Genomic DNA, 15,353 nt, shown 5'->3' with positions numbered 1-15,353 from the left:
AACAGGAACCCTGTTTATGTTGGAGCTGTACGTCCCTCAAACAGCACGGCTGTAGAGATCTAGAAGGTGAGGACCTGGAATTTGAGCAGGGCCGTCCCTGTTTAAGCTGTGGAACAACTTGATCACAAATATCTATTATCCGGCTCTTGTCCTGAGATTTTTATTGTGTTGAAGTTGTTGCTGATGTCATCCTTTGTATTCCGTCCTTATGTGAAACCTGGCTGCAAAAAACAAGTTTCCCCTAGTGGATCAATACAGATAATTCGGAGCCCTGAACTGTTGGAGTGCGAAGGCACAAACAGACATTTTGACTCGGTTTAAAATTACAGTTTTGTAACAAACCTTTCTTGAGTACCAGATGTTTTGGAACTGTGTACTAAGCTCATCCACAGATGAAACACATGCCAAGTTAGAATTATTAACACAGTCAAGGTTTGGGAGGGCAAAGGTCACGTCACTCACCGTGCTCCGGTTTCAGAGAGGGCGGGGAGGAGGGATGAAGGGGTAGCTAGCTAGGGAGTCAGGTGGCTGAGCGGTTAGGGAAGCGGGCTAGTAATCTGAAGGTTGCCAGTTCGATTCCCCGGCTGTGCCAAATGACGTTGTGTCCTTGGGCAAGGCACTTCACCCTACTTGCCTCGGGGGAATGTCCCTGTACTTACTGTAAGTCGCTCTGGATAAGAGCGTCTGCTAAATGACTAAATGAACATGTAGAAGCTACTCTGCTCCCCGCCCACCAACAACACAGGAAGCAGATGCCGATGACCTAACTCTGTTGTTTTGATCAGGAGATCATTCCAAACAGCTCACGCCCTTTTGGAAACAGCAGTCCCTAAAGGTGTTGAAGTCATGCGTGTGTCCCTTTGGCTTGATACAGACACAGGACCAAAGACCACCCACCTCTTCTCAGCAGTGCTGTGTGGCAGGGCTACTTGCAGAGGGATTGTTGCAGAGGTGGTGAAGCTGGAGATGTGTGTGGAGCTGGAGAGTGTGTGGAGCTGGAGGGTGTGTGGAGCTGGTGGAGCTGGAGGGTGTGTGGAGCTGGTGGAGCTGGAGGGTGTGTGGAGCTGGTGGAGCTGGAGGGTGTGTGGAGCTGGTGGAGCTGGAGGGTGTGTGGAGGTGGTGGGGCTGGAGGGTGTGTGGAGCTGGTGGAGCTGGAGGGTGTGTGGAGCTGGTGGAGCTGGAGGGTGTGTGGAGCTGGTGGGGCTGGAGGGTGTGTGGAGGTGGTGGAGCTGGAGGGTGTGTGGAGCTGGTGGAGCTGGAGGGTGTGTGGAGGTGGTGGAGCTGGAGGGTGTGTGGAGCTGGTGGAGCTGGAGGGTGTGTGGAGGTGGTGGAGCTGGAGGGTGTGTGGAGGTGGTGGGGCTGGAGGGTGTGTGGAGCTGGTGGTGGAGCTGGAGTGTGTGTGGAGCTGGTGGTGGAGCTGGAGGGTGTGTGGAGGTGGTGGGGCTGGAGGGTGTGTGGAGCTGGTGGTGGGGCTGGAGGGTGTGTGGAGCTGGTGGGGCTGGAGGGTGTGTGGAGCTGGTGGTGCTGGAGGGTGTGTGGAGGTGGTGGGGCTGGAGGGTGTGTGGAGCTGGTGGTGGAGCTGGAGGGTGTGTGGAGCTGGTGGTGGAGCTGGAGGGTGTGTGGAGGTGGTGGGGCTGGAGGGTGTGTGGAGCTGGTGGTGCTGGAGGGTGTGTGGAGGTGGTGGGGCTGGAGGGTGTGTGGAGCTGGTGGTGGAGCTGGAGGGTGTGTGGAGCTGGTGGTGGAGCTGGAGGGTGTGTGGAGGTGGTGGGGCTGGAGGGTGTGTGGAGCTGGTGGTGGAGCTGGAGGGTGTGTGGAGGTGGTGGGGCTGGAGGGTGTGTGGAGCTGGTGGTGGAGCTGGAGGGTGTGTGGAGGTGGTGGGGCTGGAGTGTGTGTGGAGCTGGTGGTGGAGCTGGAGGGTGTGTGGAGGTGGTGGGGCTGGAGTGTGTGTGGAGCTGGTGGTGGAGCTGGAGGGTGTGTGGAGGTGGTGGGGCTGGAGGGTGTGTGGAGGTGGTGGGGCTGGAGTGTGTGTGGAGCTGGTGGTGGAGCTGGAGTGTGTGTGGAGCTGGTGGTGGAGCTGGAGTGTGTGTGGAGCTGGTGGGGCTGGAGGGTGTGTGGAGGTGGTGGGGCTGGAGGGTGTGTGGAGCTGGTGGTGGAGCTGGAGGGTGTGTGGAGGTGGTGGAGCTGGAGGGTGTGTGGAGCTGGTGGAGCTGGAGGGTGTGTGGAGGTGGTGGGGCTGGAGGGTGTGTGGAGGTGGTGGGGCTGGAGGGTGTGTGGAGCTGGTGGTGGAGCTGGAGTGTGTGTGGAGCTGGTGGTGGAGCTGGAGGGTGTGTGGAGGTGGTGGGGCTGGAGGGTGTGTGGAGGTGGTGGGGCTGGAGGGTGTGTGGAGCTGGTGGTGGAGCTGGAGGGTGTGTGGAGGTGGTGGTGGTGCTGGAGGGTGTGTGGAGGTGGTGGTGGTGCTGGAGGGTGTGTGGAGCTGGTGGTGGGGCTGGAGGGTGTGTGGAGGTGGTGGGGCTGGAGGGTGTGTGGAGGTGGTGGGGCTGGAGGGTGTGTGGAGCTGGTGGTGGAGCTGGAGGGTGTGTGGAGGTGGTGGTGGTGCTGGAGGGTGTGTGGAGGTGGTGGTGGTGCTGGAGGGTGTGTGGAGCTGGTGGTGGAGCTGGAGGGTGTGTGGAGCTGGTGGTGCTGGAGTTGTGTGCAGAGAAGTGCAGCTGCAGGGTGTTTCCTTGTGATTTTTCCTTGTGACCTCTAACATCTGATAGTTGGATGGGGAAAGTGCAAACGGGGAACACAAACATTCGCTCCTTTATGAGGGCGACTGTGGGAGAAAAGGCACATGCTCATCCGCTTCTACTCTGAAAGCTGAAACGGGTGTTTGTGACTGTTGTTAAAGGCTTTCTTTGTGAGATTATGGATGTTTGCACTAAACAAGGGGGTTGTACTTTGTAACTGTCCGTACAATTTTTATTAATGATATATAAAACAATTCCTCATAATTGTTTTACTGGAAAACAACCTGGCTTCCAAAGCTTATATCACATGTTTTTCTCATAAAACACAGTTTTCACAGTTCCAGTGAATAGTTCCCAATGTGATTTATGTTAAGTAAAAGCATTAGCATCAGCTCCTTTGTACAAACACCAGTTGGAATGACTGTTCTCCCTTATTATGACCCTTCCAGAATGTTTACTTTCTCAAGTTCTGGAATCACACCGTCCAACGTGTCATGCTCGACTGCTGACGACACCATGGCAACGGCTCACCCTTGTGTCAACGTGCACCTCGAAGACACTTTCGATTATCGGCCCTGTGTGAAACCAGTTGTGGAATGCCACAGGTACTGTGGATTTTAGCCAGTCGGGGAGAAATTACGTGTGTACTTGGACAGACTACGTTTCGGGGATGTTGAAACATGTTCGAGTGCTTCTATCTTGCCACCCCCCCCCCCCCCCCCCGCACCCCCCCCCCCCCCCCTCCAGGCATCATTGGTTCCTTGTAGTTATTTGATTGGCCCCTTTTTAATTACTTTCAACTATCAGATTATAAACGCTGAATCAGCAATCCCTTTCTTTATAATAATTTTCAGTCCAAACGTACTTGAACAGCTCTCCCAGTCAGTAGGCTTGGTTTTGAAAGTGTTGTGACTGACTCACTGCCCAGAGGGGGGCACAGTATCGCTCTGCAAAACACCAAAGCAGTTTGGTTCCTAACAATTACCAAACCCCTGTTTTCGTTCCGTTCAAATTGTGGTTTCTAACGTTTATTGACAGTTAGATACCATATTCCCTCCAGTGAACAAATACAGTCCCTCTTCTGATTGTATCCTACGCAGGAGACAAATAACGAATGTGTCACTGGACACATTTCCTAACACCAGATCATCAGCTGAACGTTGAAAGACTGGAATTTTGGGGTTTGGAGCTTTGAGGATGAGTCTCTATGAGTCACAATCTCAATCCCTAACGCTCCAATAGAACTCGGTATTCAAAATAGAAGGAATGAATGGCTGTCACTGTTTAACATGCTGATGACTTTCACAATGCCTTGGATAGTGATTTCATGAGTCAGTCATGTTCTCCGTACACATGAAGAAAGAGGGGGAAAAAAGAGACCTTGAAGCACCTAGGTCTTCATCACCATCAGAATGGTCTCTCGTCTAATGGTCTGCACAGGGCACACGTGAAGGGGTCTGCCTCCCCTTTCCACAGTTGTACTGGGATTTATCGAGGTCATATTTAGTCTTTCTTTATAAAATGCATGAGGAGGTTTTTTCTTTCAATGTGTCATGGTTCTATGGGTACTTTAGGTTCAAACCAGCGTGTTGAATGTGAATGTTTTCCTCTTGTTTGCTCAAGAGTCCGAAATGGAGGAAACAGCGCCCCCCCCCCCCTCCTCCTTTTGAAAGGAAGTTGTGAGTGCTCCATTTAAAAGCACAATTCAAAATCTCACAAGCAACACTCAACGTTAAAAACCCCACTCAGGGGTCCAAACTAACAATGGAGCGAGTCCTTAAAACAACATGGAATGTGCATGTAGCTAATCCCCCCGACTGTTCGGAGACGACAAAAGTCTCGTTTTAGAATTAGGGGTAATGGAGAAAACAGATGTTTAGGCTTCTTCTAGCTTCTAACCTTGGGCTTTCAGAAGGATCATTACACCCTGGCAATTTGAAGGAGAAACCTTCATTTGCCACACACATGCATGCAGGGAGTGGCTACACACACACACACACACTCGAGTTTCCACCGCTAAAACTCTTTCTCTTCCTGTTCTCCTTCCCCCGAGGGAAGCCAGGAGCAGTGATCGGGCATATCGACCGTGGGCCAAGTCCAAGTGCTCACCTCACGCCTGGCCAACGACATAAGCAGGAGAGCGATCTGTTCTGCATGCTTTTTGAGGGGGTTCTTTGTGGAGGAAACTCTTGTGAGGATGGAGAGAAGTTGAAATCTCCACACACAGAAAGGCCAGGGAGACGGCCTACCTGATCACATGATCACAGGGCTGATCACATGATCACAGGGCTGATCACATGATCACTGGGCTGATCACATGATCACAGGGCTGATCACATGATCACTGGGCTGATCACATGATCACAGGGCTGATGGCTGATGACATGATCACAGGGCTGATCACAAGATCACAGGGCTGATCACATCATCACAGGGCTGATCACATGATCACAGGGCTGATGGCTGATCACATCATCACAGGGCTGATCACATGATCACAGGGCCTTCTTGCTGTGAGGAGACAGAGCAAGGCAGGGTGCCACCGTGTCTGTTCACAGCAGGGCCAGTTACAGCCTCCTGCAGACCACTGCGTGAGCACAGGGTTTTGACTCAAGGCTACCTTTCTGTCAAAACATCAACCTGAACGAGGTATTGATGACTCAGCTTTTCACAGCTGTGTAAGATCAACACATGACTATGGCAGGAAAACAAAGAAAATAATAAATGTATGTGTTACACTACCTTATCAGATACTCCTAACTGTCAGTTCTACATCGACATTTGATCTGGAGAAGAAGCTTCTAGACCACTGGGAGGAGGTGGAGAAGTTTCTGGCTTCATAATTCCTGACTACCACATGAAACAAAAGGGAACAAACAAGTTCCCAGCCATGGTTACCACCCCCAACTAAAACATAAACATGCTCGTCCTGTACGAGAGAGAAGGATCAACTTGTTTGGAGAGAGATTTGAAAAATAATCCTATCAAATATGGCTTTGAAGTGAGGATAAAACCCTTGCGTGCATTTCTGTTTACTGATGTCACAAGACATGGCCTCCATGCTCTTCAGAAGAGATCCTTCATGGAGAGGTGGCCATCTTGGTTTTCTCTCTCATCCCAATTAGTTATTTGGAACCAGGAAGCAGTTGTCAGTTGGTTTTGGGGTTTTGGGAACAAAACAACAGTGAACACCACAAACCCAGGCTGCAGTCTCAGATGTGCTTGCGGGGCAAGCACATCTGACACATTTTTTCTGCAAATTTTTTTTTTTCTTTTGGTCAGGCGTTTTTTTCTTGGCAGCCACTTCGTGTAGCCTCCATAGAAACCAGAGTAGGATTGTGTGTCCATCCAGGGTGTGCACTTTCAACGGGTGACTAAACCTGACGCGTGTGTGTGTGTACACGTGTTTGGACAGTGGGTGTGTTCACAGAAAGTGACTGGTGAGTGACTGTCTGGGTCATTGTTAGGTGTGTGCGTGTCGTTTGTGTGTGTGTGAGCAGGATCTTGAATAAGGTGTGTAGGTGTACGTGCCAAAGGTCAAAATAACTCTTGCTTGACTGCAGTAACAGAGAGAGCCTCCTCTTATTGTGCGCTCACCTCTACAGCCTCCTTATAGTTTACAGACAATTGATTGTGACCTGTATTGACAGTACAGTATGCTTCTGAACTGACCCTCGTCTTTAAGATTCGGATCAATAATCCATCAGACCAGTCATGTATTAACCATTACCTAACGCTTAGACTGCTGAATCGGATGTCTGCATTGACACAGTGGAGATCTCATGTGAGCTATCCATCAACATCCACAATGATACATGGTTAATGAATATGGTTGTATGGGTTAATAAGTGGTGAAGCAGCGTCTAATGGTTCCTTTAAGTCTCATAGTCGTTTTTTAAACACGTTTCTACAGTAAACTATTTGTCTTTGCTGCCCCTGTTTGTAAAGCGACTTAGGCCAGGTCTGTTATTTTCCAGATACAGAGAGAATTGCAATGGGAACTAGAAGCTTGTTCTACATACAGAAGAGGATGACGGTTCCTTGTAACGTTCTGTCGAGCAGAACAGAAACAAATGTTCCCCCCCCCCCAGTTGTGTGGAATATCAAAACCCTGGAGTGAAAAAGAATGCTGAACCCCATCCCAGTTTAAATCTAGCAGCCAGAGTTTCATCTGGGTTTGTGAGACTTCACGAAGACTCTACAAAGTCTGGTCTTGGTCTCTAATGGCCGTCCTGTGAACAACAGTAGCTCGTCGTCCTGTGAACTACTGGACGGCACAAAGTGTTGTCTGGACGCACCAGTAAAGACCATTGTAGCCTGTGAAGGAGATGACAAAACTCCCCTCACTGAGCAACACAGTGGCCCCTCACTCAAAAGGCTACCTGACCTACTTTTTCCCCGCGAGTGACGGTATGTGTGTCTATTAGTGTGTGTGTGTGTGTGTGTCTATGAATGTGGATATGTCTGTGTGTGCATATTTGTGTGTACAATTGAGTATTTGTATGTGTGTGTGCATGTATGTGTGTGTGTGTGTGTACGGTGTGTTTGTCTGTGAGCATGTGTGTGTGTGTGTGTGTGTGTGTACGGTGTGTTTGTCTGTGAGCATGTATGTGTGTGTGTGTGCATGTACAGTGTGTTTGTCTGTGAGCATGTATGTGTGTGTGTGTGTGTACGGTGTGTTTGTCTGTGAGCATGTATGAGTGTGTGTGTGTGTGCATGTACGGTGTGTTTGTCTGTGAGCATGTATGTGTGTGTGTGTGTGTGTACGGTGTGTTTGTCTGTGAGCATGTGTGTGTGTGTGTGTGTGTGTGTGTGCATGTACGGTTTGTTTGTCTGTGAGCATGTATGTGTGTGTGTGTGTGTGTACGGTGTGTTTGTCTGTGAGCATGTATGTGTGTGTGTGTGTACGGTGTGTTTGTCTGTGAGCATGTATGTGTGTGTGTGTGTGTGTACGGTTTGTTTGTCTGTGAGCATGTATGTGTGTGTGTGTGTGTGTACGGTGTGTTTGTCTGTGAGCATGTATGTGTGTGTGTGTGTGTGTACGGTGTGTTTGTCTGTGAGCATGTATGAGTGTGTGTGTGTGTGCATGTACGGTGTGTTTGTCTGTGAGCATGTATGTGTGTGTGTGTGTGTGTGTGTGCATGTACGGTTTGTTTGTCTGTGAGCATGTATGTGTGTGTGTGTGTGTGTCTATGTTACAGACTGGCAGCTGGGGCCAGGGTTACCATGTGCTGCCCAGCTGTGGTCCCCTGGCGTGGACGCCCACAGTTAGCCAACCCGTAGCAGAGGGCAAACACAGGAGGAGGGGAGGAGGGGGTGGGAGAGGAGAGGGTGTGGAGAGGAGGGGTGGACAGGAGGAGGAGGGAGGAGAGGAGGGGTGGAGAGGAGGAGGAGGGAGGAGAGGAGGGGTGGAGAGGAGGAGGAGGGAGGAGAGGAGGGGTGGAGAGGAGGAGGAGGGAGGAGAGGAGGGGTGGAGAGGAGGAGGGAGAGAATGGAGGAGGAGGGCAGCAGAGTAAATACTGGCTTCCCTCTCTGGCTTTCTTCGAACTGAAACAACAGACATCCTTGTTACAAAGGTTGTTATACACCGGGAGCTCAAACTGAACAGGAGGGTTTGGGAGAACACAATAAAGGGAGGGATAGTCCACCATGGGATGAACATACTCAGATGTTTCTAAGTGGTCAAAGGTTTAGATGAGTCCATTACTGGATTGTGGATGAAACTTTCTGCCAAAAAAACCCCAGGAGAGACAAACTCCATATTCTTTCCCTACTTAAGTGCTATATACATTCTCTCTGTTCATTTGGTGTTGTAACCTTTTCAACAACCTTTTTTGTTGCTCTGAGGACATCTGATCAACGTTTTATTTCTGGTGTACCAGTGGCGATTTTTTAGACCCTTTTTAGGGGTGCTCAAGCACCCCTACATTTCATCTCAGCACCCCTACAAATTATAATAATAATAAAAAAAAGATATATATTATTGTTTATTATCATTTGATGCTGGTAGTTCATGAAGAAAGGGACATCCTTAGTTTTTTAATTCATTCAATATTTTGATGATTAATTGTTATCCAGTGAAATTAGGGATTTATTAGCAAGGGGGTTTAACACTTTTGCAAGGCACTGTATTCATGTCACATTCTCATTGGGGGCTGAGCACCCCTAAAGGTCTGATCCTAGAATCGCCCCTGTGGTGTACTATCCCTGTGGTGTACTATCCCTGTGGTGTACTATCCCTGGCTTTGAGGTTGAAGAGATAAAGATATTTGTTTTGTGTCTGTGTGTGTGCCGGTGATGATGAGAAAAAGAGTAAACTGGGATCCAATCCTCTCAGCTTTTAAGATCATCTGATGACTTTTTTGGAAGTGTGTCAAGTAACTTGAACGTTGGCTGCTGAATGGAGCTATGGGTAGAGGTATGCGTGCAATTTTAAAGGACTTACCCCAGCTGACACACAAATACTAAAAAACTCAAACGGTTTATTTTCCAGACCAGTCCTGACTCATCATTCTATCTGCAGTACAGCACAACTAGTAAATGTCCCTTATAAAAATGAAATACTGTGGTACAGTATCCTCAAGGAGGGCAAATGTCAGAGAGTGTTGCCTTTTAAAGAGTAGATAATCTGAACCGACACGCTCTATAAACTCATTAAAATCAGTGATACTGTGACTCAGGCTCTCATGGCAAAAACTTAAGCAGAATGTCTTTCAAGTTACTACTACTCTATGTTTTGTATTAAGGTTACGGTTTGCATATTTCCCTTGACCAACAACCGGACGAAAATAACTGTTGTTTCTTCCATCTACAATCCCCGCACCTGGCTAAAACACAGCCTGGAAACGAGACTGAGGACTAATTGGCGGCGTTTGTTTCAAACCGACGTTATCAGAGCAGGAATAAGTAGACTGTCAAATCTAACAACAATCTTCTCTTCCTCTCTCTCTTGTATGCTTGAGGGACCACTTTGTGTTTAGAGAGACTGGGTTTCACCAGTCAGGAAGTGCTTTCCATCTAATTTCTTCTGTGCCAGACTTCCTTTGAGTGACATCATCGTTTCAAACGGTTATGAAAATCAAGCACACAGACCAGTCAGCAGTCAGACTGTGACTGTGTGTGAGTGCCCAGACAGAAAGTCACAGTGAATGCCCAGACTGTTGTCCCTAAGCAGGACCATGGAAGTGACAGAGGCATACAGTGATTCCATCTCTATTTTGGGGGACAGACCCATCGCTCATTCACTGTGGGTTTGTTTTACCTCAGCACACTGTGAAAACACAGTGTTTCCGAGATAAACTAGCCACTGGTAAGTCACTTGGCCTATGTCTCAAAGCCTGTCAGTTAAAATGCCACCTAACCCGCCAGTTTAATCCAATGGACAACTACACCCAACATGGGTCCAGGCCAACAGAGATGATAAGTACCCACATTAATCCCAATCCTCTAACATAAGTCCTAATGACCTGGGTTAAACCTTTCTCTCAAAAGCACTGCTTCATCATTCCTATCTGAGTGGCTCTCTCTGCAGAGTAATAGGAGACTACAGGATGAAGAGATAATTAGTGGAAATTGAGGTTTGTTTTTGTTGTCGACCATTCTGTTGTTCCTACCGAGACATGTGTTGTGTCTTTGTGCGGCTGTGCATCGTGTGTGTGTGTGTGTGTGTTTCTCTGCGTTCATCAGGAAGTGACTGTCTGCACAGTTTCTCACTGGGGGATCCGGCAAAACCAATCTGTGATGGAGGCCTATTCAACGGATATTTGTATACGTTGAAAGTCAAATTGATTTTGCCTATTAGATTTTGGGGGCGGCGATAGAAAATAACGTTTTTAGTGAGGGTCGTCCCTCCTAGTGTTGTCCAGTTACACACCGCTGTTCTGGTTCTAGCAGCCCTGACAGAGTTCTGGATAGAGACTGTGTTCACACGCTGCACTTAGGGAAGGAAACAGGTGTTATCTCACAATCCCTCTACAGGTGTGTGTGTGAGTGTGAGTGTGAGTGAGAGTGAGAGTGAGAGTGAGAGTGAGAGTGAGAGTGAGAGTGAGAGTGAGAGTGAGAGTGAGAGTGAGAGAGAGAGAGAGAGAGAGAGAGAGAGAGAGAGAGAGAGAGAGAGAGAGCATTGCTATTCTGCCAGTATTTGTGTGTGTGTGTGTGTTAGTATGTCTTGTGTGTGTGTGTGTATGATTGAAAGACAGATTTAGCACAGCTGGTACAGGTATAAAACAAAAAGCAAACGATAAAGTCATTAAGCTAACAAATCAGTAACCTATAAAAAAAAATCTACCTTCAGAAACTCACCATTAGCAAGAGAAGGAAAGGGTCCGACGTCATGCTACATGTATGAAAGGCACCAGAAGAGAGCTCAATTCCGACTACGAATCAGACACCGTTTTATTACTTCTCCTTTAACACCTCGCAATACATCAAGAACACTAAAACTTGTTCAGAGACCACTAAGAATAAAGACAAGGTTAAAAGAAAAACACCAAGATTAAAACATGGTTCTGCTCAAAAGTCTTTGCTGCTAAGGGGACACCATGTTACTGATCATAAATCTGATCGACGCTTTTATGCCTGTTTTTAATTGACCAGTTAAGACTGTGTGGGCCTCAAGCCCAGCAGGACTCTGAGGTATTAGTGTCAGGTGGTCCTAACGTCTCTTGCCTTTGATGAGTTTGATTCATTGCCTACATTTTGTTTTAAAAGAGGAAATGACATCACGTACAACTAGATTCATGTTTCTGTCAAACTGCGGGTGTACTGTATAGATAGAGAGATGTGTTGCCAGTGTGTTCAGTAAGACTTGATTATTAGCCTCTGTAGTGAAAACAAAAAAGATGCACACTGCAAGATTGTAATCTATTGTTTCACAATGACCGTAACATGCAAAACAGGGTCAAGGAAACCCAGTATGCGAATTCACCCCTGTAAAAATATCATCCAATCCAATGAAGTGGACGTGGAGGCCGAATCTATACAGTATAGCTGCATATGTGGATGTGAGCCCAACAGTGTCAGAAGGTTAAGAAGTTTCAGAGCCCTGCGGAATGTTAACAGCAATCCGGCAGGAAGTAGAGTCTTTTCAGAAAGCCCCACAGAAGGAGGAAGGAGAAAACGAGAGCGAGACCGAACTAACTGTTTCTCTAAAGTTCAGCCAGGCAGGAACCTATAGTTTGGGGTTTCAAAGAGGGTTTTCTTCTTCACAGAGGGAAAGTTGTTTGTATTCCACAGTCATTCCCAGAGCGCACCAAGAAACTGACCATTTCGATAAAAGCTGCTAACATGAGTCATATTAACGTCCTTAAATCCTAACGATGACCTTTCAGGGTCAAACCTAAACAGATTCAATCAGGGTTACACACAGGCAAACCACTCAGAAGCACGGTTCACCAAGCTGCACCGGAAAGCTGTGATGGGGCCGTTATCTAGGTGACAGGGAGACTTACATCATGATTTCATAATCAGGGATTACCATACAAATTAAAAAGATAAAAGACTTCAGAAATGTTAGGACCATTGTTGTGGTTTGGGATGTGCAGGTCTCTACAGGTCAAGCACATGTCGCTGTATCTGAAAACGTCAGCGCCGAATCCTGTGGTATGTAAACAGTCACGGTTCAATCAGTCCACAGGAAATGCAGGATTGGGTCTGGTTTAATTTTTGTTCACAGCCATAGTTGCTCTGGTGCCCTACATACTGTGGGGTTCAGTGTAAAGAAACTGGCTTCAGATACATTGCAGACTGTTCTGGCGTAGATCCAATATGTCTACCTCCTTGAGTAGGTGTTATTTCAGGAGTGGTGTAAAAAGGTTTTAAATGAGCCAGCAGTCATTTTTCATGGGAAGCCAAGCTGTCTGGAAGTTTTTCCTTTTTTTCTTGTTTAGGTACAAAGTACATGCTCTTTAATGAAGGATGAAATCTGATACACACGTCATAAAGTGAGTTTTTTTTTGTCCATTCAATCACCTAAAGTACATGGCCGACACCAAGAGCTGTCATTTAAACTCATGCACATCCACACTTTCTCTTTTCCCCTTTGTGTCTCTCTCTCACACACTCACACACACACACACACACACACACACACACACACACACACACACACACACACACACACACACACACACACACACACACACACACACACACACACACACACACACACACACACACACACACACACACACACACACACACACACACACACACACACACACACACACAATCCCTTCAACCCGTTACAAAAGGAAACTCTTATGAACTGATTACGCCTTTTGTAATGAATTCAAGAAGTCGTGGCATAAAGAAACTGCAGACTGAGCAAGCTCGAACCAGGACCAGGCCTGCCCCCTCTCAGCGGGTTAGAGGACAAGGACGGAACAGCTCAAAACGACGAACCTGCAACGTTTAGAAATTCCATCTAGCTGTTTCACAGGTATTGTGTTTCACTCTTAAAACGAGCCAAAAGCGAGAAAGAGGGGAACTCTTAAACTCCAAAATAGCTGTCGTCTTTATGAGAGTGATATAAAAACACGTTTGGATATGATGTGGGGTTAATCCATAATTTGTTGTGGCATCTCTGTGAATGGTCATTATTGGGCTGTTATTTTCAATGCTACTAATGACAAATGCAGACAGTTTGGGGGCTGTGGGAACAGCAAACAACCGATAAAGCTGCGTTCAAGAATGCAGTATTTCACAGGATGAATGTTCTTGCTCCTGAACATTTTTGTGGAAACAAAAATTCTACTTCACTCTGTACTTCCTCGTGGTTTAAGGTGATAGACAAGGTGCTTGGTCCTCCAGCCAAACTGACCTCTGATCAGCTCCAGAGAGTGAAACCTACCTACTCCCTAGGCAGTTTAGAGGCAGACTTCAGACTGAGTAACGAGACTAGTGTGATTAGACATGCCAGGTAGCCTGGCTCCTGATAGGTGGAGCCAGGGAGCCTTGTTCCTGATAGGTGGAGCCGGGTTTGACTTGCGTTACCTTGAGAAGAGACCACCCCCTAGCTCAGCTAGTTCAAATAAACACAAGCCTGTTCAACCGACAGCACTGACAGATATGAACCGTCTGACTCTGGCTGTGTCAACAAAGACAGGCCGGCTGGAGGATACTGTGGTTGGCTACCAGAAGTAGACAAAAGTGGTCTTTCCCAACTGCCAAGCGGTAACTGACAGGGCCTGAGATGGCAGGCTTGGGGTGTGACTCATGGAACAACTCTCTCAGGTGTAGCACCCGCATCATTGGGAGGGAGTGGAAGAGGACGTCATACAGGTTTCACGGATCAAACTGTCTGCTTTCAACACAGTTCACGTTCCTGGTTCATTCATTCCTTCCTTGTCAATTAGTTGCAGACAGCAGCATTTCCTTTGCAATATGTGATGAAAACCATAGTTTCGATAAGTTTCAGTCATAGTTTTTGCTTTAAAGAAAAAAACATGCATCTAAAGCAGTTGTTGGAGTAATAACACAGGTCAAATGTACTGCTTAACATACAAAACACACTTAGATTAAAACATACTGTATTCTAAAAGTTACAACGTTAAAGACATGAGAATGTCATTATAATACATTCCTCAATCAACATTGTCTTCTTGGTACGTGCAGTTATATACCTGTATGGTGTTTATACATCAACAAGTTGCCATTGTGAGCCAATTCCGTGTTCATAGACAGCTTCCCCCACTTATGTAGGTTTCCTATATACTTTGCAGCTATTTTTAGCAATATAAGGGGACCTCTTCTCAGAGGAAACTTGAAAAAAGGTACGGAAATGCCACAGTTCTACTTGGAACGACTCCAAACTGCACTAACACCGCTGCATTTCCCACATCTCAATGGCCAGTGGTCAATGTATTGAAATATATATATTTTTTAATGTAGAGCATAGTATAACAGGGAAGGTAGTTTGTGTGTGAACATGTTTTACACTTCACAAAATCGAATTGACAATGATTAACCAGTTACAATGCACGCTATTACTTTTTTGTTTTGCGAGCTTAAGTTTAGATGCAACTTACCTCAGTAAAAAAATTGTCCATTGCCCTTGATGTTAATCCTCACGGATCGGTGTATGCAAATAGCGCATCAAATGCATGTGTGTGTTCAGAGCGCTGGAATTGACAATAGTTTTAGTCCATGTTGAAGAAGAGCTGAGGTTTCGGGACAAGGAGCTGGACGAATGTGCTGTTCAAGCCTTTTGTTTAAATGGATTACAGTTGTGGCAAAACACCATATGTCCATAGAATCTTCAGAGAGCGATGACTTCGGTTCTCCTCTAAAAAAAACGCGACTGTAGTGGCGCTCTAGCAATTTGTGTTCTCACCAATTGCTGGGCGCTGGGCACTTGGTCTGCCGGTCATGCACACGTTCGTAAATAGTCAAACGTGCTCAAGTTAAGTATAAGTGGCGAGCCAAGTTTGGAGCGACTCCACCGGTAGATACCGTAGCTCCACCCAGCAGGCACAGTTTGACGTGGTATGGAAGGCTAATCTCAGGGACAGCCTCTCTTACTCCGCCTGCTGTCTCGAGAGGAATTTGAACCCCTATCCCTGAAACAACAGGGCGTCTCATCCTCAAAGAAAACACCTCATTAAAAATAGCTAAATAGACGTTGATGTT

General features: G+C 47.1%; 1 protein-coding gene across 1 annotated transcript in view; it reads right to left on the bottom strand.

Moving 5' to 3' along the window:
* Positions 1-15,135, bottom strand: part of myo10 (myosin X) — an 82,063-nt gene extending 66,928 nt beyond the window's left edge. Inside the window, exon 1 of the mRNA XM_062480506.1 lies at positions 14,753-15,135. Within this exon, the coding sequence (XP_062336490.1) occupies positions 14,753-14,773 (21 nt within the window). The 5' untranslated portion in view covers positions 14,774-15,135. The remainder of the gene's footprint in view (positions 1-14,752) is intronic.
* Between the last annotated feature and the right edge of the window lie 218 nt (positions 15,136-15,353).

Source organism: Osmerus eperlanus, chromosome 16, assembly GCF_963692335.1.
Source record: "Osmerus eperlanus chromosome 16, fOsmEpe2.1, whole genome shotgun sequence".
Classification (NCBI taxonomy): domain Eukaryota; kingdom Metazoa; phylum Chordata; class Actinopteri; order Osmeriformes; family Osmeridae; genus Osmerus; species Osmerus eperlanus.
Note: the sequence above shows the minus strand (reverse complement) of the source record. Positions and strands in the feature narration are given on the sequence as shown.